Source organism: Charadrius vociferus, unplaced genomic scaffold (assembly GCF_000708025.1).
Source record: "Charadrius vociferus isolate BGI_N301 unplaced genomic scaffold, ASM70802v2 scaffold531, whole genome shotgun sequence".
NCBI lineage: Eukaryota > Metazoa > Chordata > Aves > Charadriiformes > Charadriidae > Charadrius > Charadrius vociferus.
In genome coordinates this window covers 128,486-140,530 of record NW_009646624.1, presented here as the reverse complement: position 1 = coordinate 140,530, position 12,045 = coordinate 128,486, and the positions used below count along the sequence as shown (strand labels likewise).

The 12,045-nt window shown below is 43.1% G+C and overlaps 1 protein-coding gene across 1 annotated transcript in view; it reads left to right on the top strand.

The window, feature by feature from the left end:
* The first annotated feature begins 385 nt into the window (after positions 1 to 385).
* Positions 386 to 12,045, top strand: part of LOC104289133 (arrestin domain-containing protein 3-like) — a 29,776-nt gene continuing 18,116 nt past the window's right edge. Inside the window, exons 1-6 of the mRNA XM_009888042.1 lie at positions 386 to 665; positions 4,683 to 4,764; positions 7,672 to 7,819; positions 9,053 to 9,155; positions 9,609 to 9,865; positions 10,284 to 10,446. Coding sequence (XP_009886344.1) covers positions 386 to 665; positions 4,683 to 4,764; positions 7,672 to 7,819; positions 9,053 to 9,155; positions 9,609 to 9,865; positions 10,284 to 10,446 — 1,033 coding nt within the window. The remainder of the gene's footprint in view (positions 666 to 4,682; positions 4,765 to 7,671; positions 7,820 to 9,052; positions 9,156 to 9,608; positions 9,866 to 10,283; positions 10,447 to 12,045) is intronic.

The following is a 12,045-nucleotide window of genomic DNA, read 5'->3' as shown; positions in this document are numbered from 1 at the left end:
CCAGGGAGTACTCCGACTCCCTACGCGAGACGGAAGCAATAACACAAGGAAAAAACGCACGACGGGGCAGATATGCGCAAGCGGCACGACTCGACTCGCGCATGCGCGGCGGAGTTGTTTTTCACAAAGCTGTTCTTAAAGTGAGCTGGCAGCGTGGGGGGCGGTTGTCTTTGTAAGGAGATTGCAGCGCTAGATGGTTGTTGCTGTTTTCTCTGTAATTCCGATGAAGCGTTTGTAGGGGGTACACTGATCTCGTTGGCAGGCTTTTTGCGTGGCAGAGGCGTTGTTCAGTGTAAAGCGAAGATCGCATTTTGTATGAGACCTTGGCTTTTTTTCCCCCTCCCTTACTTTTCCCCCTTATTTTTTATACGCTTTGTTATAAAATATGGTGCTGGGGAAGGTGAAGAGTTTGACGATAAGCTTTGACTGTCTCAATGACAGCAATATCCCCGTCTATTCTAGTGGGGATACAGTCTCAGGAAGGGTCAGTTTAGAAGTTACTGGAGAAATTAGAGTAAGAGCTCTTAAAATTCACGCAAGAGGACATGCCAAAGTACGTTGGACTGAATCTAGAAATGCTGGATCCAACACTGCCTATACACAAAATTACACTGAAGAAGTAGAGTATTTTAACCATAAGGACGTTCTACTCGGTCACGAAAGAGGTAAGCTTTTTCACTTATTCATTCACTATATGCAGGCATATTTCCAGAAAAAGATGCATCTTTGTGTCGTCTTGGTTTATTCCTTTTTCACATGCAGTCTCATAGGGTTCACTATTTCTAAAGATTTGGAAATGCTGGTTATGTTCTTAGGTTTTATTTTTGATTGTTTGAACATCTACTTAATGCTAAAACCGTGTTGAGGTGCATTTTCAAAGTACCTGCAAACAGGGTTTTCTTAAAATTCTTGCCTTTTAGCAGAATCTTTTAATAAGGATTTGCTTTTGTAATACAGTTTTTTGGCTATGCAGTGTTTTGGGTTTTTTTTTCTTAGTGATATTAGCAGGATTTGTTTCTCTATGTGGAAAATGGCTGTTAAATCAAAACCAGATATGCATTAAATTACTCTATTGGTAGCATCCTATCGAATCATAAGTATAATTAAAACGTAACACTAGACTTTTTGACACGTAATAGATATAAGTCTGACTTTCAGACTGATATGCAATGATTTTTATGGTTGGCTCATTGTTGGCAGATAAAAGATTCTCTATGGCTTACTTTGACATTCTATCACTACCTCACCTGTAATTTTCCATCTCTTCCTTTGTTCTAAACTAGTATACTTGTAAATTACTTTCATTTATTTTATTAAACCCCTCTATGGGGGACCCAAATGTAAAAATTATCTGAAAGGCCGAATAAGAGGTCATGGTTGTACAATCGAAGCATCGCTTCTGAGTTGGAGAGTTCTGGAACCTGTATTCAATGAAAACCTGGTCTTCCAAGCCCCTATAGAAACGGAAAGTGCTCTGCAAGTTCCCTTATTTTGGGTATGGAAATGGGGTATTACATTGTGAGAGGGATTGTGAATCTTAATTTGTCTAATCTGTTCGTGTAGTTACGTTGTGAAAGTGTAAGGGACTCTAGGCTTGTTTTTTCTGAAGTTTCCACCCTTTGTTAGAAGCGGTTCAATCCTGTTTGGGACCGGTCCTGGGAAGAAGGGAGGGAGTACTACTCCTCTCTGCAGATTGGTTGCACGCGTCAGGTGGTGGCGATGACTTAATTCCTAGCACAAGAAAATGTTAACACTGATTATATAATTTGGGTCGGGTGTTTTGGTGTGGTGGTGTTGGGGTTTTTTTTGTGGGTGGTTTTTTTTAATATATATATATGCAGCATTTTATATATTATAATATACTGCAGAGGATCTATGCAGTAAAATGCAACCTTTTCTTTTTTTTTTTTTAAGAAATTCGGCTATAGATTGCATTGAGCCATTTATTAAGCACTTCTGAAAGAAATACTGTAGCAGTGTGGAGTTGCTGTTGACTTTAATTATGTTATCGTGATGCAAGCAAGCACGAATCACTCATGAGGTGGCTTTGTAGCTCAAACGTTCTTTATACTGCCGCCTTAGAAATAATTTTCTCATGTGAAAGTTCGTTCACCTCTGGCTTGCAGATGATAGAAACGTGCAAACATGCATGAGGCGTTCGTAGCGGGATGTATGCTTACAAGTAGGAGGGCAACCCCATGCTTCTAACTGTCTGCTTAAGCGGCAGTAATGACTTTGCATGTGGACTGTAGCTCCAAATGCTGACCTCGATAGTAGGTGCTTGCCTTTGGCTGGAAAGGGAACAAAAGGTGGCAGGGAAGGGAGAGATCTGGCACGTTCCGACACCAGAAGCAAGACAGGGTGCGCACCGCTGCGTGTGCGGCACGTAAAAACAAGCAGTTGTCCCGGGACACCGCTGCTCCTCCCTCGGCTGCAGGGGCAGGACCGCGAACATTCACCGCACAGAGTGAAGTTTAACTCAACACTTTGTATCCTAGCATAGTCCGGAGGGCCACTCCCTGTCCCCACCTTGTCATTGGCTTGCTGGGGTTTGTTAGCCTGTTGCTAAGGCGATGTCAGCCGCTGATTATAGGGGGCTGGGACGTGGGGGAAGAGCGAGGCTGAGGGAGCAGGTTCCCTTGCCCGCCCTCTGGTGTGTGCTGGGGGCGCAGCGAACGGGCTCTGGCCACCCCGAGGTCAGTCCTGTGTGGAGTTGGGGGCGCTCCGGGCCCGCTTCCCTGAGGAGTTAGCAGAGTATGCACGGTGGGGGAGGGCACTAGCTGTGAAGTGAGGAGTACAAGTTTACCTTTCTGGGAAACCGGGGGGTGGGGAGTTTCAATTCAGCAGTTGCTGCTTTCTCCCTTGCTGCCTGCAGCTAAGGCGCTGCCCTGCTAAGGGGGAGTGCCGTCACCCTGGTCACTCTTTGTTGGGAACAGGGCCTGCCTGGCAATGTTGGCCTTGACGGCTCAGAGGGTACGCTGCCTTTCTTGGGAAAGTCAGTTTCTGGGGACAGACGGAAGCATTCAAGCTCCTGCTGTGCACATCCACTGGGCCAGCAAGGGGCTATGAGCAGGGGTGGCCACTGGGATGTGTGGCCCTGCAGCCTCTCACATCCCTCACTCGGTTGTCTTTCCCCTCTTGTGACCCCAGCCAGTACTATCCATAATCGCCTTTCGGTAATGGTCAGCACATGCTCCTGAGAGACATGCAGGATTGGGGTGTCACCTTGTATGTAGCGCAGGGCAGGCCGGGGCAATCCAGCAGCATGGCCCTGTGGTATGAGGAGACCGGATGGTGAGGTATGGGTGGTGCCCCTCCCTCTCTCCTTACGTCTTCGGTAGTCAAGCTAGGCTGTGAGTAGAGTTGCTGAGCAAATGTGGTGGGGTGTAATGTATACTGTATGTATATGAGTGGCTGGCAGGGGGTCTGCTCACGCCTGTTTAGGCCAGTCCTTTCCTGCTCCTGCCTAGACTGTGATTGACAGCTCAGTACTTGTTTACCACATTTCTGCTGCTCAGGCTCAATGGGGCTGCTGATCTGGCAGGAAGGAAGTGAAGAAGGGATGAAAAAAAACTTATGTGCAAGGGAAAAAAAAAATTACTTTAAATTTTTTTAAAAAACAAGCAAACAAAAACCTCCAAGTTTTTTTTTTTTTAACAAAAAAGCATTATACACATTGTTTTGCTCTTTTAGTGTATTGAAGATTCTTATTTCATGACATCACATGCTGAGGATGCATTTGTGTAAATAGTGTTTTAGTGTTTTTATATTTTTTGCATAGCTTTGTTTCAGCATTTCTGGTGCACTAAAGAAATTAGAGCATCAGCATTTTTGTAGGACAATGGGAACTAAAAAAAAAAATAATCTTAAAACGTACCAACATTCCTTCATGATGTTTCAGACTATTAACAATAGGTAGTGTCTTTTGCATAATCCCACTGTATATATTTTTTTTATTACCCCAACCCTTTTGCATATGAGATGCTCAATTATCTTCTCTGAATAACTTCTTATTTTGATGGAATTGGCATTTTTTTCTGGTTTCATGGTTATTATATCAGAACAAACCACAAATTTGTTGGAGCACTTAAAGCAATACAAGGAATCATGACTATAAACCAAGGTCAGCTTTCTTGTTGAAATTAGGAAATATTTGGGTCTTTGCTATCCAAGCAAAATCGAGCTAAACTGAATTTTTGGTACAGTAGCTCAAAACAACATTAATTGGACAGCTTGCCACCTTTTGTGCCCCCCTACATCTATTAATGTAGCAGACTTAATACTATTAGAGAGCTCTAGTTCATTTTAAGTAATCTAGTATTAAGTTTTAACTAGAAATCATATTGGAAACCACAGTGTACATTACAGATCTTTCAGGCAGACCTTGAAATGGTAGCAGTTACAACTATGTCATTACTCAGAATTGAGATCGTAAATTAAAACAAGTTAACTTTTGCTTTTATATAAGGGGGATTTTGGAATCTCGCCTAACCTTAAAAATTCTGTAGCCATACATCTAGCAGTTAATACAAACGAACTGGAGAGACTTGTTTCTGGGACGCTGTGTTAGTATTGTAAAGAATGTATAAATCCCTCTTATTCTGGAAGAGAAACCCATATAATATATCGTGCTGTGTAAAATGTTCACAGGTGGAATAGCATATTGGGTTTTTCCCTCCTAGATGAGGACAATTCTGAAGAAGGACTTCATACCATTCATTCAGGGAGGCATGAATATGCATTCAGCTTTGAGCTTCCACAGATGTAAGTACTTACATGCAGCACACAGCTTGTATGAGAGAAGGCTAAGATACATACCTGCCTAAGAAAAATTCTTGTGGGTGGAGGGGAAACCTTTTCAATGGCAGTAGGAGTTGTGCTCAGACATGCAATAGAGGACATAATCTCATTAAATTGAAGAGGTTGCTTTTAAACTGGCTAAGAGTTTTTCAAAAAACAGCAGCTTGTTGTTGCCTAGCTGGTTACTCTCTCTTGACTGAAGTCTATTGACTCATTTTGTCTTGTAGTATGTTACCCCTTCGCAGGAGAAGGGAGGGGAGTTTGTGTCGTTTGAGTCCTGCAGAGTGGCTGAGGTATCTTCTAAATTAAACAAGATTTTACTGGAGCCGTGCAGGCCATCAGAACTAGTGATAAGATAACAGCTTGACTGTTCGGGCTCAGTATGAAACAGATGTGGCAAGCTTAACCACCTCTGAACAAAATGCAGATGATATTTTCTCCTAACTTTAGTATCATAGAGTTGTCTAGGTTGGAAGGGACCTTGAAGGTCATCAAGTCCAACCATCAACCTTACACTGCCAAAACCACCACTAAACCATGTCCCTAAGCACCACATCTACACGTCTTTTTAAATGCCTCCAGGGATGGTGACTCCACCACTTCCTTGGGCAGCCTGTTCCAATGCTTAACAACCCTTTCTGTGAAGAACTTTTTCCTAATATCCATCCTAACCCTACCCTGGTGTATCACAGAATCGCAGAATGGTCAGGGTTGGAAGGGACCTCTGGAGATCATCTTGTCCAACCCCCCTGCCAGAGCAGGGTCACCTACAACAGGTTGCACAGGACAGCGTCCAGGTGGATTTTGAATGTCTCCAGAGTGGGAGACTCCACCACCTCTCTGGGCAGCCTGTTCCAGTGCTCCACTACCCTCAAAGTAAAGAAGTTCCTCCTCATGTTAAGATGGAACTTCCTATGTTCAAGCTTGTGCCTGTTACCCCTTGTCCTATCACTGGGCACCACTGAAAAAAGACTGCTCCCATCCCCCTGGCATCCTCCCTTTAAGTATTTGTAAGTATTAATAAGATCCCCCCTCAATCTTGTCTCTAGACTAAAGAGACCCAAAGTGTAACTTGAGGCTGTTTTCTCTTGTTCTATTGCTTGTTACTAGTGAGAAGAGACTGACCCCCGCCTCTGTACAACCTCCTTTCAGATAGTTGTAGAGAGCGATAAGGTCTCCCCTCAGCCTCCTTTTCTTCAGACTAAACAACCCCACTTCCCTCAACAGCTCCTCATAAGACGTGCTCTCCAGACCCCTCACCAGCTTCGTTGTTCTTCTTTGGACGAGTTCTAGAACTTCAATGTCTCCCTTGTAGTGAGGGCCCCAAAACTGAACACAGTACTCAAGGTGGGGTCTCACCAGTGCTGAGTACAGGGGAACAATCATTTCCCTAGTCCTGCTGGCCATGCTATTTCTGATACAAGCCAGGATGCCATTGGCCTTCTTGGCCACCTGGGTACACTGCTGGTTCACATTTGGCTGGCTGTCGGCCAGCACCCCCGGGTCCTTTTCTGCCGGGTAGCTTTCCAGCAGCTCTTCCCCAAGCCTGCAGCACTGCATGGGGTTGTTGTGACCTAAGTGTAGGACCCGGCACTTGGCCTTGTTGAACTTCATACAATCGGCCTCAGCCCGTTGATCCAACCTGTCCAGATCTCCCTGTAGAGCTATCCTATCCTCAAGCAGATCTACTCTCCTGCTTAACTTGGTGTTGTCTGCAAACTTACTGAGGGTGCACTCGATCCCCTCGTCCAGGTCATTGATAAAGGTATTAAAGAGAACCAGCCCCAGTACTGAGCCCTGGGGAACACCACTTGTGACTGGCTGCCAATTGGATTTAACTCCATTCACCACCTCTCTGGGCCCGGCCATCCAGCCAGGTTTTAACCAGCAAAGAGCATGCCCTTCCAAGCCATGAGCAGCCAGTTTCTCTAGGAGAATGTTGCGTGAAACTGTGTCGAAGGCTTTACTGAAGTCCAAGTAAACATCATCCACAGCTTTTCCCTCATCCACTAAGCAGGTCACCTTGTCATAGAAGGAGATCAGGTTTGTCAAGCAGGACCTGCTTTTCATGAACCCATGCTGACTGGGCCTGATCCCCTTGTCCTGCATGTGCTGTGTAATGACACTCAGGATGATCTGCTCCATAACCTTCCCAGGCACTGAGGTCAGATTGACAGGCCTGTAGTTCCCTGGATGGTCCTTGTGGCCCTTCTTGTGGATGGGCTTGACATTTACTAACCTCCTTTCAACTGGGACCTCCCCGGTTAGCCAGGACTGCTGATAAATGAGGGTGAGCTTGGTGAGCACTTCTGCCAGCTCCCTCAGTACCCTTGGGTGGATCCCATCCAGCCCCATAGACTTGCGTATGTGTAGGTGCTGGAGCAGATCACTTGCCATTTCCCTGTGGATTATGGGGTCTTCATTCTGCTCCCTGCCACTGTCTACTAGCTCAGGGGGCTGGGTACTCAGGGAAGGACTGGTTCTACTACTCAAGGCTGAGGCAAAGGCGGCATTAAGTATCTCAGCCTTTTCCTCATCCTTGGTCACTATCTTTCCACCCCCATCTACTAAAGGATGGAGATTCTCCTTAGTCCTCCTTTTATTACAAATGTATTTGTAGAAGCTTTTTTTGTTGTCTTTAACATCAGAAGCCAGATTAAGTTCTAGTTGGGCTCTGGCCCTTCTAATTTTCTCCCTACATAGCCTCACTAATCTTACATTCTTCTGAGTTATGGGAACTTTGCAAATAAGTTATGCTTATTATGATGCGCTAAAAATACAGTTCTACGTACTGATTCCTAATCCGATCAATTGTATTGTTATTGGAAAGAGAGAAAGATTTTACTCAACTTTGACCTTTGTCTCGCACAGACCACTTGCTACCTCATTCGAAGGCAGACATGGCAGTGTGCGCTATTGGGTGAAAGCTGAATTGCATAGGCCTTGGCTTCTACCAGTAAAATTAAAGAAGGAATTTACAGTCTTTGAACATATAGATATCAACACTCCTTCATTACTGGTAAGAACTGACAGGATTACTCATTCTTTTTCTGGCATAAAAATAATGAAGTATAATAACTGAAACACCATCAACATGTAATTTTACCTAATATTTATTTGCTAGTTTAACTACAGCTCTTCTTTTAGTATTATATCAGTTTAGAAACTCTTTAACTGCTGGTATTTTGAAGGCTAAGTTATCCTGTACTTGGAGTTGCTTGATTTTTACGATACATAAAATGCATTTGTCAATCAATTGTAGAATCTCATTAAGGAAGAAAATTTGGCGAACTGTTCAATTATAAATAATGAATGATCTATGGAAGGAACGGTGCAACTTAATATTTTAGTGAGGGACTGCTAACTTTAAAATGCAAAGTAAAACATTTACTGCAGTGCATAATTGATCACTTCCATATGGATAGTTTTCTATTGATGGGGAGGAAATTATCACAATTTTGTATAATCCTCTCCTGAAATTTTATTTTATTAAAACAACTTTAATGTCACAACTGTTTTCAATGAGGATTTGATTTCAGTCTGGCCTAGAAATCCTTTATTTTATCCCTTCCTCAAATTTTAATCTAGGGGGGGTGGGGTGGGAATTTAGAAGTCCATTGAAATTGGCTTCTTGTGTGTATGGGTGAAAAATCAGGCTTGCAAAGGGACCTTGCACAAACTCCTTTAAAATCAAAGGTCTCTCATTTGACTTTAATGGGCTTTGGATCAAGCCCTAAATCCTGATGTTGTGCAAAATAAGTCTTTTTAATATAGATGAAAGAGGATCATTCAGAAACTGAGGAAATAGCAGGAGTCAAGATTACAGTAGTTTAGCTTAGTTACTTTGTTTCTGAAATACAGGTTAATGGAAAGTGCAAAGATGTTATAATTTACTATTAGTTAAATGAAAAGCTCTGCAACAGTATGTTGGGATGTGTAGGCTATGAAGCGTTTTGTTTTAAGCTATACAGTGTTTACTTTTAGTATTAAAAACTGTTTTAAGTATGGCTATAGTATGGAGGATGGCAGGAAAAAGCAACATTGACGCAGCAATGGAATTAGGACAAGCATTGTATCTGTATAATGCTGTTTAAATTGCTTGAGACTTTTCCTATGAAAGTAGTTTTGTTTATCAAAATATGTAATTAATAAGCCCATTATGAAATTGATTGTTTTCCTGTGTTGATTTAAATACCTGAAGAGATTTATGGAACTCATAATTTAAATGGACAATATTTTTCTCTTCTTGCAGTCACCCCAAGCAGGCACAAAAGAAAAGACTCTTTGTTGTTGGCTTTGTACCTCAGGCCCGATATCCTTAAGTGCCAAAATTGAAAGAAAGGGCTACACCCCAGGTATGTAATAGAAGTAATTATAGGATATGTTTTTCCTTCCCTTTTAAAGCTAGAGTTTGTACTTACTGTTTTTCTATAAAAGAAACATTAAGGATGTTTTTACCATCTCAGTCTGCATCTAGCAATCTTCTCTGTATACTCTGTTAACTAAGACAGCACAACTTGTATCTCTAGATTGTTAAAGGACCTCATCTGTTAGACTGGTATGCTTTGGTTTGGGTTTTGTTTGTGTTTTTTTTTTGTGGTGGTGTGTTTTTGTTGTTTTTTTTTTTTTTTCTCCTTTTAGAACAGCTCATGGGGATCTTTCTTCTATTAGCATCAGTGGATGTTTTTTCCAGGTAGAGCAGCGATAGCAGCATCTGGTGCATTATAACAGTATACAGAATGCGACAGTTAGCTTAAGCTGCCTTGTAAATGTAAAGAGAACTTAAAATTCTGGTTTTCTTGTTTCAGGTGAATCAATTCAGATCTTTGCTGAGATTGAGAATTGCTCTTCCCGTATGGTGGTGCCAAAGGCAACCATTTACCAAACACAGGCATTCTATGCCAAAGGGAAAATAAAGGAAGTCAAACAGCTTGTTGCCAACCTCCGTGGGGAATCCTTGTCGTCTGGCAAAACAGAAACCTGGAATGGCAAACAGTTGAAAATTCCACCTGTTTCCCCTTCAATCCTTGACTGTAGTATAATCCGTGTGGAGTATTCACTGATGGTATGTTGGGCAATCCGTTTCACTCTCCTGAATGAGTAGCTTCCAACATTCCATGCAAATTCCTAGCACAGCATTTTGTGATAACTGGTTATGAAAGAAATACATGTTCTGGTATTAGTGTCCTGACAGAAGATATGGTAAGTAACTTTAGTTTAAATCCTGCAAGTTCTTAAAACAGTTCTGTGTCAACTAAGCAAGCATTTAACGAGTAGACTGCATTTCCATGCAAGGGCTCGTGTTAAGACTCTTCTTTTAACTTGAAGAGCTCATGTCTCCATAGGGGCATGGGCTCTAAAAGAGACTATTAGAAACAAGCTCCTCATGGAAACTTCCCTAGAAAGACAACTTAGATTAATACTTATGTAGTGCTGATAAACCCCCCACATTTTAATCATACACTTGTTTCATTTTTCTTCAGGTATATGTTGATATTCCAGGAGCCATGGATTTATTCCTCAACTTACCACTGGTCATTGGTACCATTCCTCTACATCCATTTGGTAGCAGAACATCAAGTGTGAGCAGCCAGGGTAGTGTGAATGTGAATTGGCTTGGTTTGACGCTGCCTGAAAGACCAGAAGGTAACTTGACAATTCTCCTGGTTCTGGGGAGTGATAGGGTTAATTTTCAAAAGAAGCTGGGAAGGGACCCAGCCAGGGTGGCTGACCCAAACTAGCCAAAGGGGGTATTCAATACCATGTGATATCATGCTCAGTATATAGTTGGAGGAGCTGGGGGGGGGCAGGCAGAAACAGCCCCTGGGGAGCAGGCTGGACTTCCTGGGTTATGGTGGTTGTATGTTTATTGCTTTGTGTGTTCCTTTATCAGTATTGTTGTTGTTATTTTCTTCTTTCCTTTGCTGTTCTGTTAAACTGCCTCTATCTCAACCCATGAGTTTTGCCTTTTTCTTCTGATTCACCCCTCATCCTGCTGCGGGGGTGGGGGGAGCAAGTGAGCGATCATGTGGTTTTTTGTTGCCGGCTGGGGCTAATTTGGCACCCAATGTGGAGCTCAAAGGGTTGAGATAATGACAGATCTGACCAGAGCATGTTAAAACAAATTTGTTATATGCATTTATTATATTAGTTAGATAGTTGCTGGTCACAATGTTGCTTTATTTGTTTGCATGGCTGTGTTATATAAATTCTTATGTGCTCTATGTACTCCCCGTGATGCTGTTTATCACCTCTGGGAGAGGGATTGGGATTATCATTTTGCTGTCCTGTGTAATACTGACTTATGATAACATCACTGTTCATGCAGTTATGTTGGTGTGTTTATACGGTATTGCTGTCCTGCCTGTACCTTGGGCGCCATCTCTTGGAACTTATTAATAATCACAGCCAATCTATGGGGGAAACGGGGGGATGCTTTCCCCAGCTCTTTTGCCTCCCTTTTCTCCTTTGGGCCAGGTACGACAGCTTTTGAGAATTTTGAATATCCTTGGGATGTTCAAACCAACATGGTCCTATTGCTATGTCTCCTGAATGTGTCTCAGGTCTTGTTTAGGGTTAAACAACTAAGACTACCACCCAGAGAATTGCCCCGAGGCTGAATAGTCATGGGTGGCATGGTATGTGGGAGAATATGGGCAGGTATCTAGAGAACTACTCACCTCCAATGTTTTGGGACTTCACCTCTGAACAACTACAGGACCCTGATAAAGTGACAGAATATTTGAAAGGAAAATGCTGTGGCTATTCCAGAGAGGCACAACTTACCACACTGTGGTGGGTCCTGGCCAGTATCTACCAAACACTGCTTGATATTATGCAGCACCCTCAGGGGAAAGAGAGGGAAACCCCTGTGACAGGCACTGTGGCTACTCTAACCCCTGCAACAGGTACTGCAGCTGAACCAGAAAATCAACCCATGCTGGTATCAGTTGCCCTGATACAGAAGAAGAAATATATGAAGGAATCGGCTTGCTTAGTAAGGGATGGCCAGGACAACCAGGGCCATCACAAGGAGGAAGAGGCAGAACCAGAGATAATCGCACAATCCCTATCCCCGAGTGAGCTGTGAGATAGCTGTGAAAAGATTTCAGCTGCCATCTGGGTGATTGCATTGTCACCTGGCTGCTCTGATGCTGGGATAATGGGGCCAGTGGCTTGGAATTAGAGGGTAGGGAAGCCGAGCAGCTGGGATCCCTGCCTAGGAAAGGAGGTGTTGACAAGGCG